Source organism: Scomber scombrus, chromosome 3, assembly GCF_963691925.1.
Source record: "Scomber scombrus chromosome 3, fScoSco1.1, whole genome shotgun sequence".
In the NCBI taxonomy this organism is placed as follows: Eukaryota; Metazoa; Chordata; class Actinopteri; order Scombriformes; family Scombridae; genus Scomber; species Scomber scombrus.
The window spans coordinates 31,375,391-31,394,106 of NC_084972.1; the positions used below are offsets into that span (position 1 = coordinate 31,375,391).

At 39.8% G+C, this 18,716-nt stretch overlaps 1 protein-coding gene across 1 annotated transcript in view; it reads right to left on the reverse strand.

Moving 5' to 3' along the window:
- The window catches only part of LOC134004669 (glutamate receptor-interacting protein 2-like), a 219,361-nt gene extending 201,360 nt beyond the window's left edge, over positions 1 to 18,001 (reverse strand). Inside the window, exon 1 of the mRNA XM_062444029.1 lies at positions 17,842 to 18,001. Within this exon, the coding sequence (XP_062300013.1) occupies positions 17,842 to 18,001 (160 nt within the window). The remainder of the gene's footprint in view (positions 1 to 17,841) is intronic.
- Between the last annotated feature and the right edge of the window lie 715 nt (positions 18,002 to 18,716).

Below are 18,716 nucleotides of genomic sequence, written 5' to 3' on the forward strand. Positions count from 1 at the left end.
ATGGTAATCATATTGATGCAAGATGAAGCAAAAGACTCTTATTATTCAGGTCAAGAAACCAGAATGGTTTGTCTTGAGGGCAAGATACTCATTGAAAACAGCAAGACATACTTACATCTGACTTAAAATCTGTACCAAACAAGAAGGAACTCCAATTCGCACACATTAACTAAAATGAGATGGAGAGAAGATTGCAGAGAGAAGAAGTAAAATGAGCAAAAGAGAGAGGTAGTGTAGATAGGATTTTGTGAGATGAATTACTCTGAGTTGAGGAGATGGGAATATACGGGATATGGGAGATGGAAAAATAACTTGAAACTTGAATATGTGAATCAATTGGGAGAAAGAGATGTGAGGTACACCTTGCTTAGATGAGTTTTCAACCTTTTAAAGCAATAGGGAGTCATATGCTGCTCTTAGTAGATTGATGTAACTGGAAGAATGAGGCTTCTAAAACTAGTGAAACCGTGCTGTGATTATAGAAAACTGATAAATGTGTCCTATCTATTAGAGGTTAATATTTTCCTACGGTGAAGGCTCATTCATGTCAGATACTTGAAGGTATTACTCTAAACCCAAAACCATCCTGCATTCAGCACTAACCACTAATAACGTAGCCATCTAGATATTCAAATTTGCCCCAAAATGCTAAAACACATGCTAATACATAGTTCCAATCCAAATGAAGCTTAGCGAAAGTTCAGTCAGAAGACTCTAAAACATACAGGCATAACTGGTAACTTCTGCCTCCTTCAAGCATGCTCATCTATTACCTAGATTTCTATGTCTAAGGGCGTTATCTCAATTGTTGCCAGTCACCTGTCAATCTCAGCAACCAATAGCAAAACGCCACACTTCAGCCTTTAGCCTATCATCCTGTAGCGGTCCGTTTAAATATGCCTCTCTCCCTTTGCTTCAGTCCTGTCATACAGCTGTTCCTCTGCCCCACCACCTCCCCATCTCCGCCATTCTCTACAGGATCTGCAGTCTATTCCCATCTGCCATCTTCTCTTCGTCTCATTAGCAATCACCACCACCAGTGTCTGGACTTCATGCGGGATCTACATATATATATATGCAGCCGTTCAGAGATGATTCCTCATGGAGTTCAAGCACCAAAGACTTTGTCATTACTAAGATTTTGTTCATTACATATTTACAATAAATATCTTTCTATTCACTTGTCTCTCCTGATTGAACTTTATTTGTTAAGCACTTTAAAACAACCACAGTGGACCAAAGTGCTGTACAGAAGAAAAGACATAGCTCACATGAGGCATATTAGTATTATTAGTAGTTAAACAGCAGATGGGCAATTAGTATTCATGTTTTTAAGTCTTTGGTCTTGTACTGCATTATAATAATACATTATAGGTAAAAGTCTTCTGCCCTCACTAGTTGTACAGATGTGCAGCTATGAGGTGACCTAAACACACTTTGATTACTATTTCAAGAGAGGTTTCGAAGTCTTCGCTTAATGTGAAAGAATTGGAAAAATCATTGATTATAGTCACAAATCAGAAAATGGTGATATAACAAACATTTTAGACTACAACTCTAGTAAAATAAGAGGGGGACAATATTCTCTTCCATAAAGTCCATGACTGAACTGTTGCCCAGCCATAAATGAGTGATTTAAGAATGCTATAAAGATTAGCTTCGGCACTAAATTGACAGAAACTCATTTAACATCTCAAATGACATAAGAATAGCGTATGAGTTATAGTAAATGGAGCACCTACAGATAATGGTCCAACAAACGCATTTGGAGAGCAGATTAAAAAAATGCCTGACAATATTTGCTAAATCAAACATCTGACAAAACTTTGGATGTAGCAACGTCAGTTAAACTGCAAAGGCTATGGAACTAGGAGTTGCTACTAGCAACCAAACCTGACAACTAGCTGAAACCTACAAAGACTGGAAAGACCAAACATAAAGATGGTTTCAACCAACTGGCACCATTTTTTTTTGTCTTTGGAGTTTTCTAGTCAGGAAGCAGCATAAGTCTGCAGAGTGAGTAATCACACAGACAACACACAGAACAATTGGAGTTTTGGAGGTAGACAACACAACTTTTGCAATAATTCAATTACTGTGTGTTCTTGTACTAAAACAAACATTGGACAGCAACAAGCAGCTTGTTCTGTTTATATGCAGTACAAACGACAGACAAAAAAAAAAGCAAATTATGACAGAGTTCGGGGGAGATCCTGGATGGACCCGGCGTGGGCAACGTGGACTGTAGAGCCTACAGAGGGAATTGAAGATGAATGAACTTTTTTAGATGAAACTATCTTCACATTCTGATTGACTGTCTAGCTCTTTGATTTCATGTTGTAGAAACGTACATTTTCTTTACAGCCAAGTCAGTTTTTCCGCCAACTCAGTTGTCCAGTGCACTCTCACTACTTTTTACTTGCCTTTTTAACCTTTTAATATAATTTAACAGTACGTCTCACTTCGGTAACACACAAGTGACGTCATTAGTTGCAGATATCAGTCGCAAATTCAACATGTTTAAAAAAAATCTTTCTGAATGACATGACAATGACTTAACATATCACACACTAAATTATTTTCTGCTGACTGTCAACACCAACTGACCCAGACCTGAACCAACCCACTCAAACTCAGTCCAATCTGTCATCATGCCCAATCATATTCATAACTGTCTCAACCGTCGTCATGTGTGTCCCCTACTTAACATGCTGGTGGCAGCATTAATATATCATTAAATAATCACACATAAACATATACAATAACCCTGGGATAAGGGCAAAGGATGTGCAAACACATGCTTCACTAATCAGTCCTCACTAATAATCAACATGTTGCAAATGTTCCTCACACAGACCAAAAAGCAAATAAAGGCAACATTAAGCAGCTGCAACAACAGCAGGATATATGACATGCAGTGCTGCAGTCAGTGATAACAGGTTAGAAGGTTCTAGTGGAAGGAATGAAACATCCACCCACACACAGAGCGAGAGAGAGGTAGAGAGAGAGAGAGAGAGAGAGAGAGAGAGAGAGAGAGAGAGAGAGAGAGAGAGGAAAAGAGAGGTTGAGGGCAAATGATAGAGGGGAGAGAGAGAGAGAGAGACTGAGAGAGCAAGAGTTGAAGAGAGACAGGAAGGAGAGAGAGAGAGAGAGCAAAGGAGTGAGATAGAAAGAGGACTGGGGGTGGAGAGATGAGAGAGCAAAAGAAAAGGAGGATTTAACACCTAAATTTAGCTGGTAAATGTGTCTCATGTGTTTCACACAGACAGACACAGCAGCCATAACATCTGATATGCTGGGCTGAATACCGGGAGGATTTTCCTATTTTAAAACCACAGAGACATTATCACATCAACAAAACATGATCTATCTTTCATGATGCACTCATTTCACTCTGGTTGGACATCTGTCGTAGTAAGCTGTTGTGGATATTACAGGAGATTCACTCTTTAAAGACATTCATAATATACTAGTAGATCAAGTAACACTAAGAAAATCAGTCAATCAACAAATACTGCACTAATATAACTAATGACCATGCTCTTAGGGCAACAGATTGGTCACATAGGCATTCAGTTGTTAAACGCACAGGCTGTGTGCAGAAAAAAAGCTAGAATCTACTTCAGGATTCTCCCTTTTTATTGTCCACAACAACAAAACAGCACTACAGACTTTTTAAGATCTTAGATGATACAATCTTATGAGACTACAGTGACAAATATTCTTCATTTCTCTGTTGCTGTGTTATACTATATTTGACTGAGAGCATAACTTGCTCACCAGTGACAATAGCATATTGTGTCAGCGAGTCATTGCCGCCTTGTTTGGACAACCAACTGATACAGTATGTAGTCTTGTAGTTAAGCACCAGTAATGCAAACGTATGCATGTAAGAGGAAAATCTACTGCATTGTGTTTACACCTCCAATGACTCACTTGGACGGATGAACTTAAACGTTTGGTAATTTTATCCGCTATAATTTATATTTTATGAATATAGCATTTCACTAAATTGCATAATGCCATTTGTGTTAGGATTATAGTTGAAGTTTATTGATCCCTGCCTTGCTGCTTCACACTGTTTTTTTCCGATTTGTGGCAACAGCACTGCAGAGACACGAATTTGGGAATATTTATATGTGTTTTCAAGACTGTGTGTATCAACACCTGGTCGTTGCTAAGCAATCAGGTGGCGCTTGCTCTTCTCGTAATTTGTCCTGTCATTTCCTACATCTGAGCTTCACCGTTCTGGGAAATTATGACCGGTAGGAAACAAAGAAAAGTTGAAGTCTGAGCTGACCACTCTGTGCTGCCACACTGGGCATCTGTCTCTGTTAACATCCATCCATGAGAACAACATAGGAGGCTTATGCTGAGACCAACACTGCTATGATGACATCTCAGTCAGGGAAGAACTCCGCCACTTTGAAGAGGATAGAAACTTTGACTTGCAACACCGTGGGACAGCTGCGACTCAACTTAACAGGCATGCTGTCCATCGAAAGCCAGCTGAGCCAGCAGCTACAGGATTTCATCCCCCAAAATCGTCAGAAGTCCGCCTTTCTCTTCAAGTGAGCCGTCAGCTTTGGTGAGTGAAAGCACATTTTATCATCCTGCCTTTGTTGTGCAGGATCGATTGAAGTAGACGGTGACAAGTGTCAGTGTGTCCATGCTTATCTATAAAAGTTGTTGTCACACGTTGGATTGGTATCCATAAAAAAGTTGTCTGTGCACTTTGTTGTGGCCTTCAGTGGTGTTGAGCTCTTTGCTGTTTTCTTACGGCCCTGAAGGCTCATTTCTTCTGAGTCTGGCTGTGTCAGATTATGACAACGGAATGTTGCATTTTCATTTTAGGGTTGTGCAGTGGTAATGTAACTTTTGTAATTGCTCTCCTCTCTCACTCTCTCTCTATTCCTGTGTATGTCTGCAAATCCTGCTATATAGCAGAAAGCTACTCTGTGGTTATAAGTGTTTTGTGGGGCAGTGCATGGATCCATGACGTCTTACAAAAACACATCAGTAGGAACAGTTTTCCTGGTATGTACCTTATCTATTGAAGTGGTTGATGTTCCACCATTTTTTCCATATAAAAATGCTTGTTGTTTGCATCTTTGAGGACTGTGATTTACACATTAACAGTCCTCTTTTACTGCTGTAATGTTAAACTTTCTCACTGAAAAGATAACCCTATAACACTTTTATTAGATGTAACCACTAGGATCAGAAGATATGGTGAGCTTTGTTTATCTCTGAGGCAAATGTGGGTCACTCCAGCGGCAAAAACAGCCACTAAAAATAGAACTAAAAAAATATGTTTAAGACAAAAATTAGTGAAAGACATGTCTGCATATTCACATATTCACATTTCAGTGCATTAACACAGGGTGTGCTGTGCAGTACAAAGGCAGATGTGGTACTGCGCCATTAAGAAAATATAAAATAAATAATCAATTATTGCGTTTGAAACTTTAATTCCATATTATAAAATTACAAAATGTTTTGCAAGCTGAACAAGTCCAAACATCTGTATGCTCTGTTTACCCAACTGGGGGACATATTCATATAGAAAAAGCAACTAGTTGACTCAAGCAGAGACTTCTTATTGATAATATGTATTGCATGTGTCATCAGCATCATAAGAAATCATTGGTGTGGGTCAAAGACTGTTTAACAAGTCTTGCACTGTCACTTCATTTCCTGCAGCAGGATTTGCTTTCTATTTATTTGTCAGAAGATACCAAAAACCCTCTGGCAAACTAGCTAGTTGGATGACATTAGTGATTCAATATATTGATTTGGCTCTGCTCTTTTATGCTCAATAAAGCACCAGTGTCAGATGGAGGATAAGCTCCAGCTTTGGCCTGAACTGTCCGCCTGGTTTGAAATATGACATCATAGCATTATTTTCACTTTCTCTTGCAACTTTCCCTCTCTTTTATGTCTCTTGTATTAACCGCACCCCATGCCAGTGTGTGTGTGTGTGTGTGTGTGTGTGTGTGTGTCATGTTTCATTTGCACTTACACATTCACGCAGTAAAAAGACACTCATATATTATGAAAGAGGCAGTGTTTGAACACAGAGTGGAATCAGTGTCACCACGCTGATTCTCGTTGAAAGGAAGAAATATGAAGGTTTTCATTCCTTTCAGCTGTGGGTTGTTAAATATTGAGCAATAATCATCAGGTGACAGTCTGTCGTCTGACAGTGAACCCAACGTGTTTCTGGAATGAAAACTTTGATATTCACAATGTGTGGGAGTTTGGATGAAGACGATGAATAGAAACTCTTTTCGAGCTACCGAAGTTTTCCAAATGCTTAAAAACACAGAGATTAAAGTGATAGTGATTTTCCATTTCGTATGCATGTAACATTTAGCATGACCTTTGACCCTGTACACCTACTACAACAACAACAATTGTGCAAGTTTAATGTATGTCACACTGTGCAAGACGGCTCTAATAAAATCTTAGTTGCCAGCTCTGTCAATATCAGTTTGGGGCTGTCAGATGTGTGGTGAATCTTTGTTCTACGCTGTAAATAGAAACAAGTATATGAAAGCAGAGGCGTCACATCATCAGCTTGAATCATCCATCTGCAGCTCTCTCATGTTTTGAAAATACAGCGAAGTCACACAAACTTCTTGTTCACTTCATGTAGCGTATTAAGGAGAACGCATATATATATTTTTTCCCCCTAAAGCTTTATTCAAAAATAGTTGTATTATTAGGTTTCATTTCATGTTGTGTTATAATTGGTTGGGTTTTGTAGCTGTGGATCATAAAAGTCAGTGAGAGAATTTGGTCCTAAACTTTTGATACTGTCAGAATGTTGCTGCAGGCCGTCCTCGGTCGCCAAAGCTGCAAATTGGCCATTTGTGGACGTGCCTCACTATGCAATCCACAAGCTACCGATTCAAGTTTCACTCGTGACAGTCAACTTTCACCTCAGTCAGCCCCAAAATCACACAGTATAAAGGAAGAAGCCTTGAGTGGACTTTTTGTTAGATAACGAGAGCGGCAGCCATCATAATCTACTGGTCATATAACACCAAACAAGGATGTACCATTAAAGCTCCTGTTGTCCTCGCGTCAAGGAAGGAAGGAAAGATGGAAGGGAGGAAGAAGGAAGGAAAGGAGGAAGGAAGGATGGATGGATGGAAGGAAGGAATGATGGAAGGGAGAAAGAAGGAAGGAAAGGAGGAAGGAAGGAAGGTGGAAGGGAGGAAGAAGGAAGGAAAGGAGAAAGGAAGGAAGAAAAGGAGGGAGGAAGGAAGGGAGGAAAGGAAAGGAGGAAGGAAAGGAAGGAAGGACGGAGGGAGGTAGGAGGGAGGGAGGAAAGATGGAACGAGGGAGGGAGGAAGGAAGGAAAGAAGGGCAGAGGAGAGAATTAAGGGAGGAAGGTAGGGAGGAGGAGAGAAAGAGAGTAGGAGGTAGGGAGGATAGAAGGAAGGAAGGAAAGAAAAAGAGAAGGAGAGAGGAAGGAACAGTCAAAACAGACGGGGTCAATTTGACCCGGTAGGACGACACAAAGGACACAAACTCCTGAGAGTGTTGAGCATGATTGAGCAACAGTGAATTTCAATGGCGATGAAATCTACTTTATGCAACTTCTTACTTCGAAACTTATATAGTCTCATTTAATGATGAACTTGCCTAGATTTTGGTTTAACCCTCCTGTTGTCCTCCTGGGTCAAATTGACCCCGTCTGTTTTGACTGTTTCTTCTTTCCTCCCTCCCTCCTTCTTTCCTTCTTTCCTCCCTCCCTCCTTCTTTCCTTCTTTCCTCCCTCAAACCTTCCTCCCTCCATTCCTTCCTTCTTCCTTCCTTCCTTCCTCCCTCCTTTCCTTCCTTCCTTCCTTCTTTCTTCCTTCCTTCCTCCCTCCTTTCCTTCCTTCTTTCTTCCTTCCTACCTCCTTTCCTCCCTCCTTCCTTCCTCCCTCCTTTCCTCCCTCCGTCCTTCCTCCCTCCTTTCCTTCTTTCCTTCCCTTCTTCCTCCCTCCTTTCCTTCCTTCCTTCCTCCCTCCTTTCCTTCCTTGACTCAAAGACAACAGGAGGGTTAATGAATATCATAATGATGCATATTATTCTCAACTCTTTTAATATATATCTTTGCAATGTGCAAAAAAAAAAACCCAGTTGAAATCATATGAATATGTTGATGTATATTTAGAAAAACTATATGCAGTCTGTTAAAATGAAACGCTTCATGTAGGTCACATTACTGCACAGACAAGTAGAGATGCTTATTTTTACCTCAGGCTGTGTGCTGTACTGGCTATCAGTGTGATGTTATTTACCCATTTGGAGCAGGTTTCTAATGTCACATTTCATTACCTGCCCTATTTGGTGCTTTCCCTGTTCGCTGTGATCTCTTTTTTTCCCCACCTGCATATTCAATTATCTTCCTTCTCTTGTGTGCTTTTGATGCTGATGTAGCCACTTAGTTAGTTGCGGATGCCGTTCAGCCTCTTCAGCTTTTGTGAGCAGCTTTCAACAGGCTGATTTAAATTTTTCTCTCCATCTGCTCTGCGTTTGATGTGCATCCACTCATTTTTCCAGTTAACAGGCCTTTCAGCCACTTTTGCTGTTGTAAACAGGCCAGGGAACTAATTTCTTTTGTTTGCTGTAGCAGCCATAGCAAATTAATCCCTAAACTCACCTGCCAAATTCATTGTTTTTAACAACCGATAAGATAGTTAGAACCAAAATGGGCTCCCAAATGAGCATTGTTCACTGCCAATGTGGCTGTAAAGACACGAAAACCCACCAGCCACAGCCAAATATAAAAAAAATTTTTTAAATAAGTATTTGTCCTGTGGTTAACAATAATATCACATTGTCACTGTAAATTGACTCCTGCTGTTTCCGAGAGATATTCATATCAGACTGGCTTTTAGAAATTTAGTGAAAGAAACATTATTTCTAAAAAAGCAAACACTTGTTTCCAAATACAAAAAAAACACTAAGAGACCCTTCGCCCACCACAGACAGAATACATGCAGAGAGCGCCACTTGGAAAGGGATGTAAAATATAAAACTGTGTGAGACATTTAGCATAATCAAGTTGATTTTACATTTTATTTTCTCTCAAAAACAAAAAAAAAGCTTGGAAATACTTTTTTGTGCCATCGTGCATACAGACAACAGCAGGGCTTAATTTTGGTTATTTTGTTTTGGTCAATTGTGAAATGTAATTCCATGTCAGAGGTTCACTGCAGAATGAAGTGTCTGGCAAATACATTAATTTGTTTTGTGAACCATGTGTTAATAAATGAATCCACAAAATAATGAGTGCATTTGTTCATTTTTGTCAACAGTATGTTTTCTTGAGGAGATTGTAGAGTCGCTTGCATCTTAACAAGTATTTGCTGGAGGAGATTTACAACTACAATGAGAAGGTCTCTAATTTCTGTCAGACAGTGCTGTAAAAATACTACAATTTACTGAAGCTGTGAGAAATGTACAATGTATTAATGCACGTGGATGATGCATGTTTAGTGGGAAAAGTGTCAATAAGTCAACACAATGAGTTGTATTCATTGTCGTCCATTAATTCATCATTTACCAGACTTACATTTCCTTAATGGATGATAAAATAGTGGAATCCGACTGTGCATCAGTCTGCAGCCACATTACATTTTAAATATATTTGCTCAGCTTTAACCTGACGGGGGACAAAACGCAGGAGGCAGCAACTGAGGATGAAAAATTAAAGGTAAAAAAAAAAAAAAATGAAACAGATCAAAGACCTGGAGAAATGACTGGAAGCTCACATTCTGATCCAATAATAATGCGTTTGGTGATTTGCATATGAAAAGACATCGAGGTTAAATACAGTAGATTTTACATTTTCAGACTATTTGGATCCTGTTTCAGCAGCATTCAGTGGCTTTATTTTATATACTTGAGCAAATGTAGTAGTGTAGCATGCTGTTAAAAACACATTAAGACAATGAACCGCACCCTATCTAAGAAAGTCATCCTGCAGCTGCACCACAATCCTCCTCACTCGGAAATATTAACATATAATCTCCAGTATTATAAGAATTATGTTCCGTCTGTGCTAACCAATCACATCATGAGCGACAAAGATAATGATTAACTCATCCAATATGTCTAAAGCTTCATCCAAATTCTTAAAATTTAAACTGAGATTACACATTATGTGCAATAAATATTCCAGACAGCACCTGCTCCAACCAACTGACAGCTGTCTTGTGTGCATAGTCACAGCGTTATATTCTGAGCTATGTGAAGTCATGCTGTGTAATATTTAAATGTAAGGTGCAAAAACGGTAACTTTAGATGGTCCGTGAGAAACAAACTGAGATGGTAAACCTCCACTAATGAATCCATCCGCTTTGATGTGGACTGAATGAACGAGGAAATGAAACAGCATGTCTGGTAAGAGGGAGGAGACAGAGAGAAACTCAGGGTTTGTTAAAGAAAAACTGCCAGCGAGCAGATTAGCTTCATAGAGTCAGTTACCATGGTAACTGACCCAGAGATGAAGTTAGCTCTCTTTCTGGAACTTAAAACTCAGAAAACTGTTTACACCTGGCATTAACACGCATCTCAGGTGATTTAATCACAAGTTGTCCGATCAAATGGGGCAAGACTGAATTAGAAGTACCCATTTCACCCCCTACACTACAAACTGGACTACTGAGACACATTATATATCTCAAGCAGTCTTGAGCTGCCCACTTGTGTCCAGATTTCGTTGCTGCCTAGTTATTACCGCACAGTTATTACGTCATTCAGACAAGCACTAGATTTGTTTTTAGTGCGGGCTAAAGAGCTAAGCGCTAATAAAAATGTCTCAAGAACTAATAGGTGACAGGTGATCTGTTCAGATTATCCCAACCACGTACATCTGTGCTCCTCTCCATTCTTTCAACTGTTCACCAAAACAACCGCCACGTCCCTTACTGATGATGTATTTTCCTGTTGCATCCTGGCCAGGGACGCATCAGGTCACATAAGCGTTTACACTACAAAAAATATGTGTTCAGGTGCGTCCCAGACCACTTCGGCAAGCGGTTCCAGTGATCTGATCACAATGGGTCTCCGAGGTCGTTTACACTTGTATCGGATCACCCAAAACACATGTTAATGCCAGGTTTAAACAGGGTGTACGAGTTTTAACTAAACCTGCTTTCTGAAACACCAACCTGAGCTCCCACTTCTATATTTACACTGTAAACAGAAAAACTACTTTGTTATAATTAGTGTCATCAATCATTGGATTAAGAGGTTATTACAGGTTCCCCTACAAATGGTAGCCCGAGGTAACTGTTGAAAAGTGCTTAAATTTGAATATGAACATGACATTAATAAACCAAAAGCAACATGCTCACACTAATTTCAAACTATCACTTGGCCAAATTGCATTCAGTCTGTGGTGTCTCAAGGCAGACAATATATTATACAGCAGTCTGAATTTGTGAATCAGGCAGAACATGAGCAGCTTTAACCAAAGGGAGCGTTTGTATTTGACTGTTTACTCTCTGTGCTGTATTTGATATGCTGCAAAGATGTCTTGGTATGTTGGATGTCTTGGAGGTTAAATGAAAAGGTCACAGTGTCAGTTAAATGCCTTTTTTTGAAGAATCCCCGAACGTGCCTGATCTCTGAAATCCACTGTGTCTTTTGTTTATTTACAGCTCCAGCTAAAAGAATGATGCTTTGACTGTCGGAGCTGGATTTGGCCGTCGGCTGATGGTAATTTCCCACCCCGATCGCACATTTGCATTATCTGACTGCGGCTGCAGAAGTTCAGCTGGAGTTTCACTGTGCAACTGATAATTTCAGTGTGTGTGTGGCTCAATTATAAGATGCAGATTTGAGATGAAAATTGGCTCTCATGGAAATAATGTAGAGGCTCAGCAGCAGCTTCGGGGTATATTTAGTTTCCAGCACACACAAACCAAGTATGAAAGGTTTTATATTATCAGTAGCATGGATGATGGCTTATAGTCTCACAGTCTCTCACATATACACTGATCCTTCTAATGAACAATAATCAGATGCACTTTTTAAATACAATCTTGGTAAACTTGTAAAACCTTTGAAACAGAATAATATTTGAATAACATGTCGGCTATTTCCATCAGATTTCTGCAAAGCAACTGATGTTTTAATGCTTAATGTTGTGTGTGTCTATACTGTTTTTTTGATTAACTCCACACAATCTTTTTCATAAACTATTATTTACAGCTAGATTTAACTTAATTATTCAGTTTTTACATGCAACTTGGTAAACAGTCATGTTGTTTATTCCCAAATGAATCCACCTTCTTAATTATTCCTTTTGCTCCTATCTATGCATATGGTGGATTTTGTGGTTATAGCATGTCGTTCCATATCTACATACAGTGATTTAATTAGGATTAAACAAGTGGATATTATAAGATTTGAAGTACCTTATGATCTAAAATATACTTAATGAAACATTTGCACACTATTGTCTTTGTATAAACTAAGATTCTCAGGAAAGAATTGACTTGTATTGTATGAATACACCCTAATATAAACCCTAATATTAATTCCATCCACATACCTTTGCATGTCATGAATGTCATTAATGAATTAGTCATCATGTTAGCAGCAAATGGACTGAAATATTTGCAGGTTGTTAACATCATGCATCTGCACTTAAGCATATTGCTTTTCATGCATATGTCAGCATACAGAATGCCATTTTGTGGCTATTTTCCCTCGTTTGCATTGCTTTATACCTGTGCTTTAACCCAGCTTTCAAGCAATTTGCCTGAGGTTCATTTGAATTTTTGCTGCAGGACACATTCACTGTGCACACTTGAATTTAGCAGAGGATGACGGTTTGTAGTTTCATTGCTATTCATCTGTGGCACAGAGCCATCATGTCAAAAGAAAATCATGTTTTCAGACAGATATGATGGCCCAGCATGGAATGAAGGCAGGGTTCATATTTTACAGCATACCATCATTTCCTGTAATTGACTCCATACAATAATTCCTCTCATCATTCCCCAACACTCATATGCAGGCATACACTCTTTCAGTTGTTCAGCGGCAATTGACAAAGTGATCCACGCGACCTATCACCTTCTGCCAATCACCCTCTATCAGTTATATGTCAGCCATGCGATCGACTTCTCTTTAAATGATGAGGATGTGTTGTGCACTTACACTAGTTGGGAAACAACCGTCCCTGAAGACTTGCAGTTAACAAAGGATATTGATCAGGCCTTTGATTGATAGGAATTGGGAATGCTGACAGATATTTTTACAGCACAGGTCTGTCAATGCCTTTTGCCAATATTCACTGTGAAAGTATTAAAAGTAAAGATTTTTTCAGTTTTGTTATATAAATGCTAGAGAAGCAATTTTCAAACCTACGCTTTTTAGAGCAGTTGCATCAGACTCTGGTTAATTTTCCTCGTTGGTTTGATGAGTTGATGTGAACAAAGCAATTGTATTTGGGTGTAGACCAAATCATCCATTACCGAGATTCTTTGAGGATGTGGTCTTAATCTGGTCCCATAGTTTGTGATGGGAACCTGAATGAACCTTGATCCAACCTAACTACAAGGTATACGCTGCAAGTTTGAGCTAAACAGCTCCCATAGCCAACAGTAGTTTCTAGCAGCTAGCTGTATAATTAATCAAGGTCTGACTTGGTCTAGCGCAATGAAGAATGGTGCGTTTGGCCAGAGGATCTCTCCAGGACCTTCTTCCTGTCTTTATATTCTTGCTCCCTTCCCAAACATATCTGACCAATAAGTGGAGTGAACATTCTCACATGACTTGTAGTGAAGGATTTTGGTTCATTTGGATTTTTGTGTGAATAGAAACTGAACCAAGGGGGAAAAGCACCAAGTTTACCAACACATCAACTGATTCAGACCAAAGAAAACACAATGTAGGTTTGAAAATGTTTCCAATAATACAATTTATAATAAATCTGTAAATGTTTGTTCCAAAGCTTGCTACGGAAGAAAAAACTCTACCCAGCTCTACCTCTTCAAGGTGGTCTGACATTTGTTCCAGTTGAACTGTGGTGAATGTTATTAACTAGCAAATGGGGGCATGAAATGCCTTACTGATGTATGCACAGAAAATAACTTTCTTTATAACCTTGATGTCCTAATAACATTTTTTACTAGCAGAGTAATGGAAGAGAACAACTTATTTTGGCCCTTGAGGCCTTTTGGGTTACTGGCATGGCTCTAAACCCTTGGTCACTGTTCACCATTTTCTCTTCATGCAGTACGTTAACGTGGTTGTCCATCTCGTTTCCTGGCAACTTCGTTTAACAGCTGCACAGTTTTTTGGACTAATGATTACACAAGTGTGGATTGGCGAAAAGTAAAAGAGAATCTGAAGGCAAACTTGTGAGCTTAGTAAGAAAAAGGGACATTTGAACCTTAACAACTAATATAAAAACAGTCGACAACTAGTTAGCAGCATCCTACGAGTGATGTGAGACCATCTTTTTTCTTCCAGACCTCAGCTGTAGTCACTTCCAAGACATAATATGTAAGACGATTCACTGTCTGATATCCAGCGTTTAGATAAAAGGCCAATATTAAAACTACATGTCGGTGAAGCAATCTGTCGGTCATGCCCTTCTCGACTCGTACTCGGCATACTAAACATGAATGCTCTCTCGTTGCTGTAAGACGTGTTAGATGAAAGCATCCAACAAATGGCGTGTGTCACGTGACAAGAAAACCATCGTCTATTGTGCTGGAACAGAAAGGGGATATTGGGATGATTGCCTAGATATGCCCATGTTCCCTCTTGTTTTCAAAGTGACCTTTCTCCGCCTGCAGTCTAATGTTTGGTTCTCTGATGGCGGTTTGATGCTGTTTGAAGTCTGGCTGCTGCAGTTTCTGCTGAGTGATTAGAAAGATTGTTTGATGAAAGGATATATGGGAGGGAGAGAGAAGGAAATAGGCACACTCACACTTCCCCTCTCTCAAACATGTACATTTACAACTCACTTTCTCTATACGCTTTCTGCCTCGCCCCCCTCCTCCTCTTTCACTCTCTTCACTTAGCTGTTTGTGTATGATCAAAGCAAGATAAAAAAAAATAAACCTAGCGAAAAATATTGAACTCTGCGAATTGCTTTTTTGAGTCTTTGAAGAACATGAGGTACCTAACAAACTGTAGTATCTACATTAACCAACTCTGAGCTAATTAAATGGTAGCACTAACTAATTAAGTCAAATGTGCAGCAGTGCAGCAAACACTGGCAAACAGACAACAAAACAGTGTCACAGGAAAACTGAGAGCCAAACTTTTTTTTTTTTTTTTGTGTCCCTGCAGGGGGAAAAAATATATATCTTGGACATCTCAGCAGTGCCAACTTCCTTCCGTCTCTGATGAATTACTTTCATATGCAAGACTTGTGTGTTAGCAGTCATATTTTAGGGCAACGTTACTGGTACAGAAATACATTAATGTTAATATGTGGTGCAGATGTCAATGTGGAGGATGGGTTTCAATTAAAAATGTGTCAGGTTAGTACCGAAATATGTCTTAACCATGACCAATTTTGGTATCAGTTGTGAAAGGACTTTAGTTACTGAGTATTATAACCAGGAGGACGTCCAACAAGCACGAACATCACAGGTTAGGTTCTTATTTGCATTCATGTTTTTGCTCTAATCCAAGACCTTTTGTCACAAATGAATGCCAGACAGGAGGAAGATCCAGTTGCAGACAGACAGACAGACAGACAGACAGACAGACAGGTTACATGTTCAAAAAGCAATAGACAGGCTTACAGGTCAGTCCAAGAATTCAAGTCTTAAAGGGCAAGGCAGGCAGACAGGCAGGTAAAAAAACAGTCTGAAGGTTAAAAACACAGGACAGCAGTAACAGACAGAATCAGAATAAGGTTGGCTAGAACATAAGAGTCCATGGAAGCAACAATGACGGATTAGCTGGCTGGCAATGATCGATTGAGAACAGTAACTCTACTGAGGAACTGATGGTGTATAAATAGCAAAATAGGACATTTTGTATGTCACGTCTATGCATTTTAAGTATTTCCCATGTCATGTAACACTGATGGTTAGGTTTAGGCACAAGAACCACTTGATCAGTGAAATCCATTTAAAATGTTCTGATGTGATGGTAAAAATGTCCAGTTTCAAGGCAGTAAAATAAGCGACATGACAAAAAAATGTCTGGTTAAAATATTCCACGGCAGTAAAATGTCTGAAGTGACAGTTAGTGGTCTTGAAATATGCTCTCCTGCTGCTTTAACAACTTTTTGCCAACTAACTATCAAACCACCTCCTCCTAATGAGCCAAAATCACTTTATAAATGTATAAAATATAAAAATAAAGTCACACTGTATTGACGTCATCTGAAATGTGTCACTTCCCTCTGTCACTCAAAAATAACTACAGGTCTCTTTTGGCGACTGAAATGGCGTGAAATGACATGCGAAAAGCAAGAAATGTGCTGTGATAATGTTATCCCTTCACCTTTGGGTGAGACCAGGCTGCAGGTGCAGACAATTACAGAGTGGGAACAGGTGAGGAGGTGGGTGTAGAGAAGCCTGGGGGGCATCTGGTGAACAGGTGGAGAATAGCAAAGATAAAGATGAGAGTGTTGGGTTGAGGACAGAGGCAGAAAGAGCAAGGGCATAGGTTCCATAAATGCCAACAGCTAATGATAAGTATTGATGATATAAAAAGTACTAACCGAGAATTATGCAATTAGCTAAATAGTGTCTCTACATCATCAGAGGCGTGGAAGATTGTTATAGTTTAATTCAGGTAGTGTCTCATCAAAAAAACCTTTTACCGAAAGGACAAAACAACAGCAACTGATCTGCCACCTCTATAGATTAGGTCTGATTAAATCTCTACAACTAAAACTGCAAAATTAAGGTTAGGAAGTAGATTATGTTATGGCGTTAAAATAATCCAAGTTTGACTGCTGGTAGGAGACAGGATGCAAAGATCATCGGTAGTGAAGAGGTCGAACATCTTGTATATCCAACCATCTGCCCCGAGTTCCTCCGTAGGACAGCAGTACTATATAATAATGTCAATCTACTTCCAGCCTTGCTGTAATAGACATTGTTGTTTCAACCTGGTCAAACAATCCACTGATGCTTTTTGAGAGAGTCATGACTCACATGAGTCCATGAGGGCTCTTGTGAGGAAAAATGTATGGAGCATTTTAAGTCGACGAAATGTTGCTTATTTTTATCAGGATGCACTCGTCTGTTCAAACCAACGCTGGATATACATGTGTGAGCTGATATATTAAATGAATACTCTCTGTTCACACTCAAACCTGACTGAATTTTCTTATTATTTTATATACACAAAAAAATACACCTGCTCTTTGGAAAACTCCTCAATACACACAATCACAACATCTTCAAATCAAACTAAACAATGTTACAGTAGGCTATCACTAAGTCACATCCAACCAAGGTGCATGAAAACACACTTTCTGAAATGCACAGCTACACACCTTTTCAAAATATGAATATACATAAGGGATAGATTGGCATATTAACTATATTGTCTGTATCTTATAAGGCATGCAGCCAGTGTATAGCCTCTAAACACAATATAGAAACACACAGACACACTCTTATTTCTCTGATTCTCACACAGAAGCAATGCAAAGTGTTGTATTTCTATGGTACTTTTAAATATATGTAAAATCTAAAACTCTAAAGCAATGCATATAAGTACCTGAAACACACACACACACACACACACACAAACACACCAACACACCTCCGCTGCCATGTTATCACTCATGAACAAACATCCAACTTCACAAACACGCAGGCACGTGGCGATGCAACCTCTCACCGCTCATGCAGAGGCTGAAGCGGCAGAGTTCGTCGCACAGGGTGTCCGGGCTCTCCAGATCGCCCGGTACTCCTATTCCTCTTCCTCCTCCTCCTTCTCTCCTCTTCTTCCTCGGCGACATCCTCTTCACCATCTTCATCACTCGCTCCACTTTGTCCATCCTGAGCAGCGGGCGGACTAACCAAGGTCAGCTAAAGATGTGGTCTTGGTGTCTGGAACCTCTTTCTTTTCCTTTTCCCCTTCTTCTTGTTCTCTTTCTCTCCTTCTTCCTCACTCGTTTGCTTCTACTTTGACTCCCACTTCTTCTCTTTTTCTAGCTCTTATCTTTTTTTGTCTTTTGGGGAATCCTGCTAACTTTCGCCACTCTCCACTTTATCGCCTCTTCCTCTCTTCTCCCGTCTTGCTTGGCACAGTGACTCTTATGCTTTCCTAAAATCCCTCCTCCTTTTCTTCTTCCCCTCTCTCTTCAGTCTTTACCTCCCAAATATTTTTCTCTCTCTCCCTCTCCAGTGAAGTACTTAATTCTTCAGGTTTAGTCCCAGAAAGCCTCAGCCATCCCTCTTTCACCCTTCCTTTTTCTTCTCCTCTTTTTCACCTCTCTCCCCCTTCTCTTCTTCAGGCAGTAAAATCCGATGAACGAAGCGACGAGAGAAGTGAGACACTAAGGGAAAATGAGGAGAGGCAGTAAAGGAGAGGCTGCACATTTACTTCCCCCCTCCTCTCTCTATCTCTCTGTCTCTCTCTCTCTCTCTCTCTCTCCATGCACCCCCATCCCACCCACCCCCACCTCGCCACCCCCACATCCAACCTTCAAAACTCTCAGCCGGGGTTTCCAGAGAAAAAGGGGGAGGCGAAAAAATGAAGCAACATTTAAA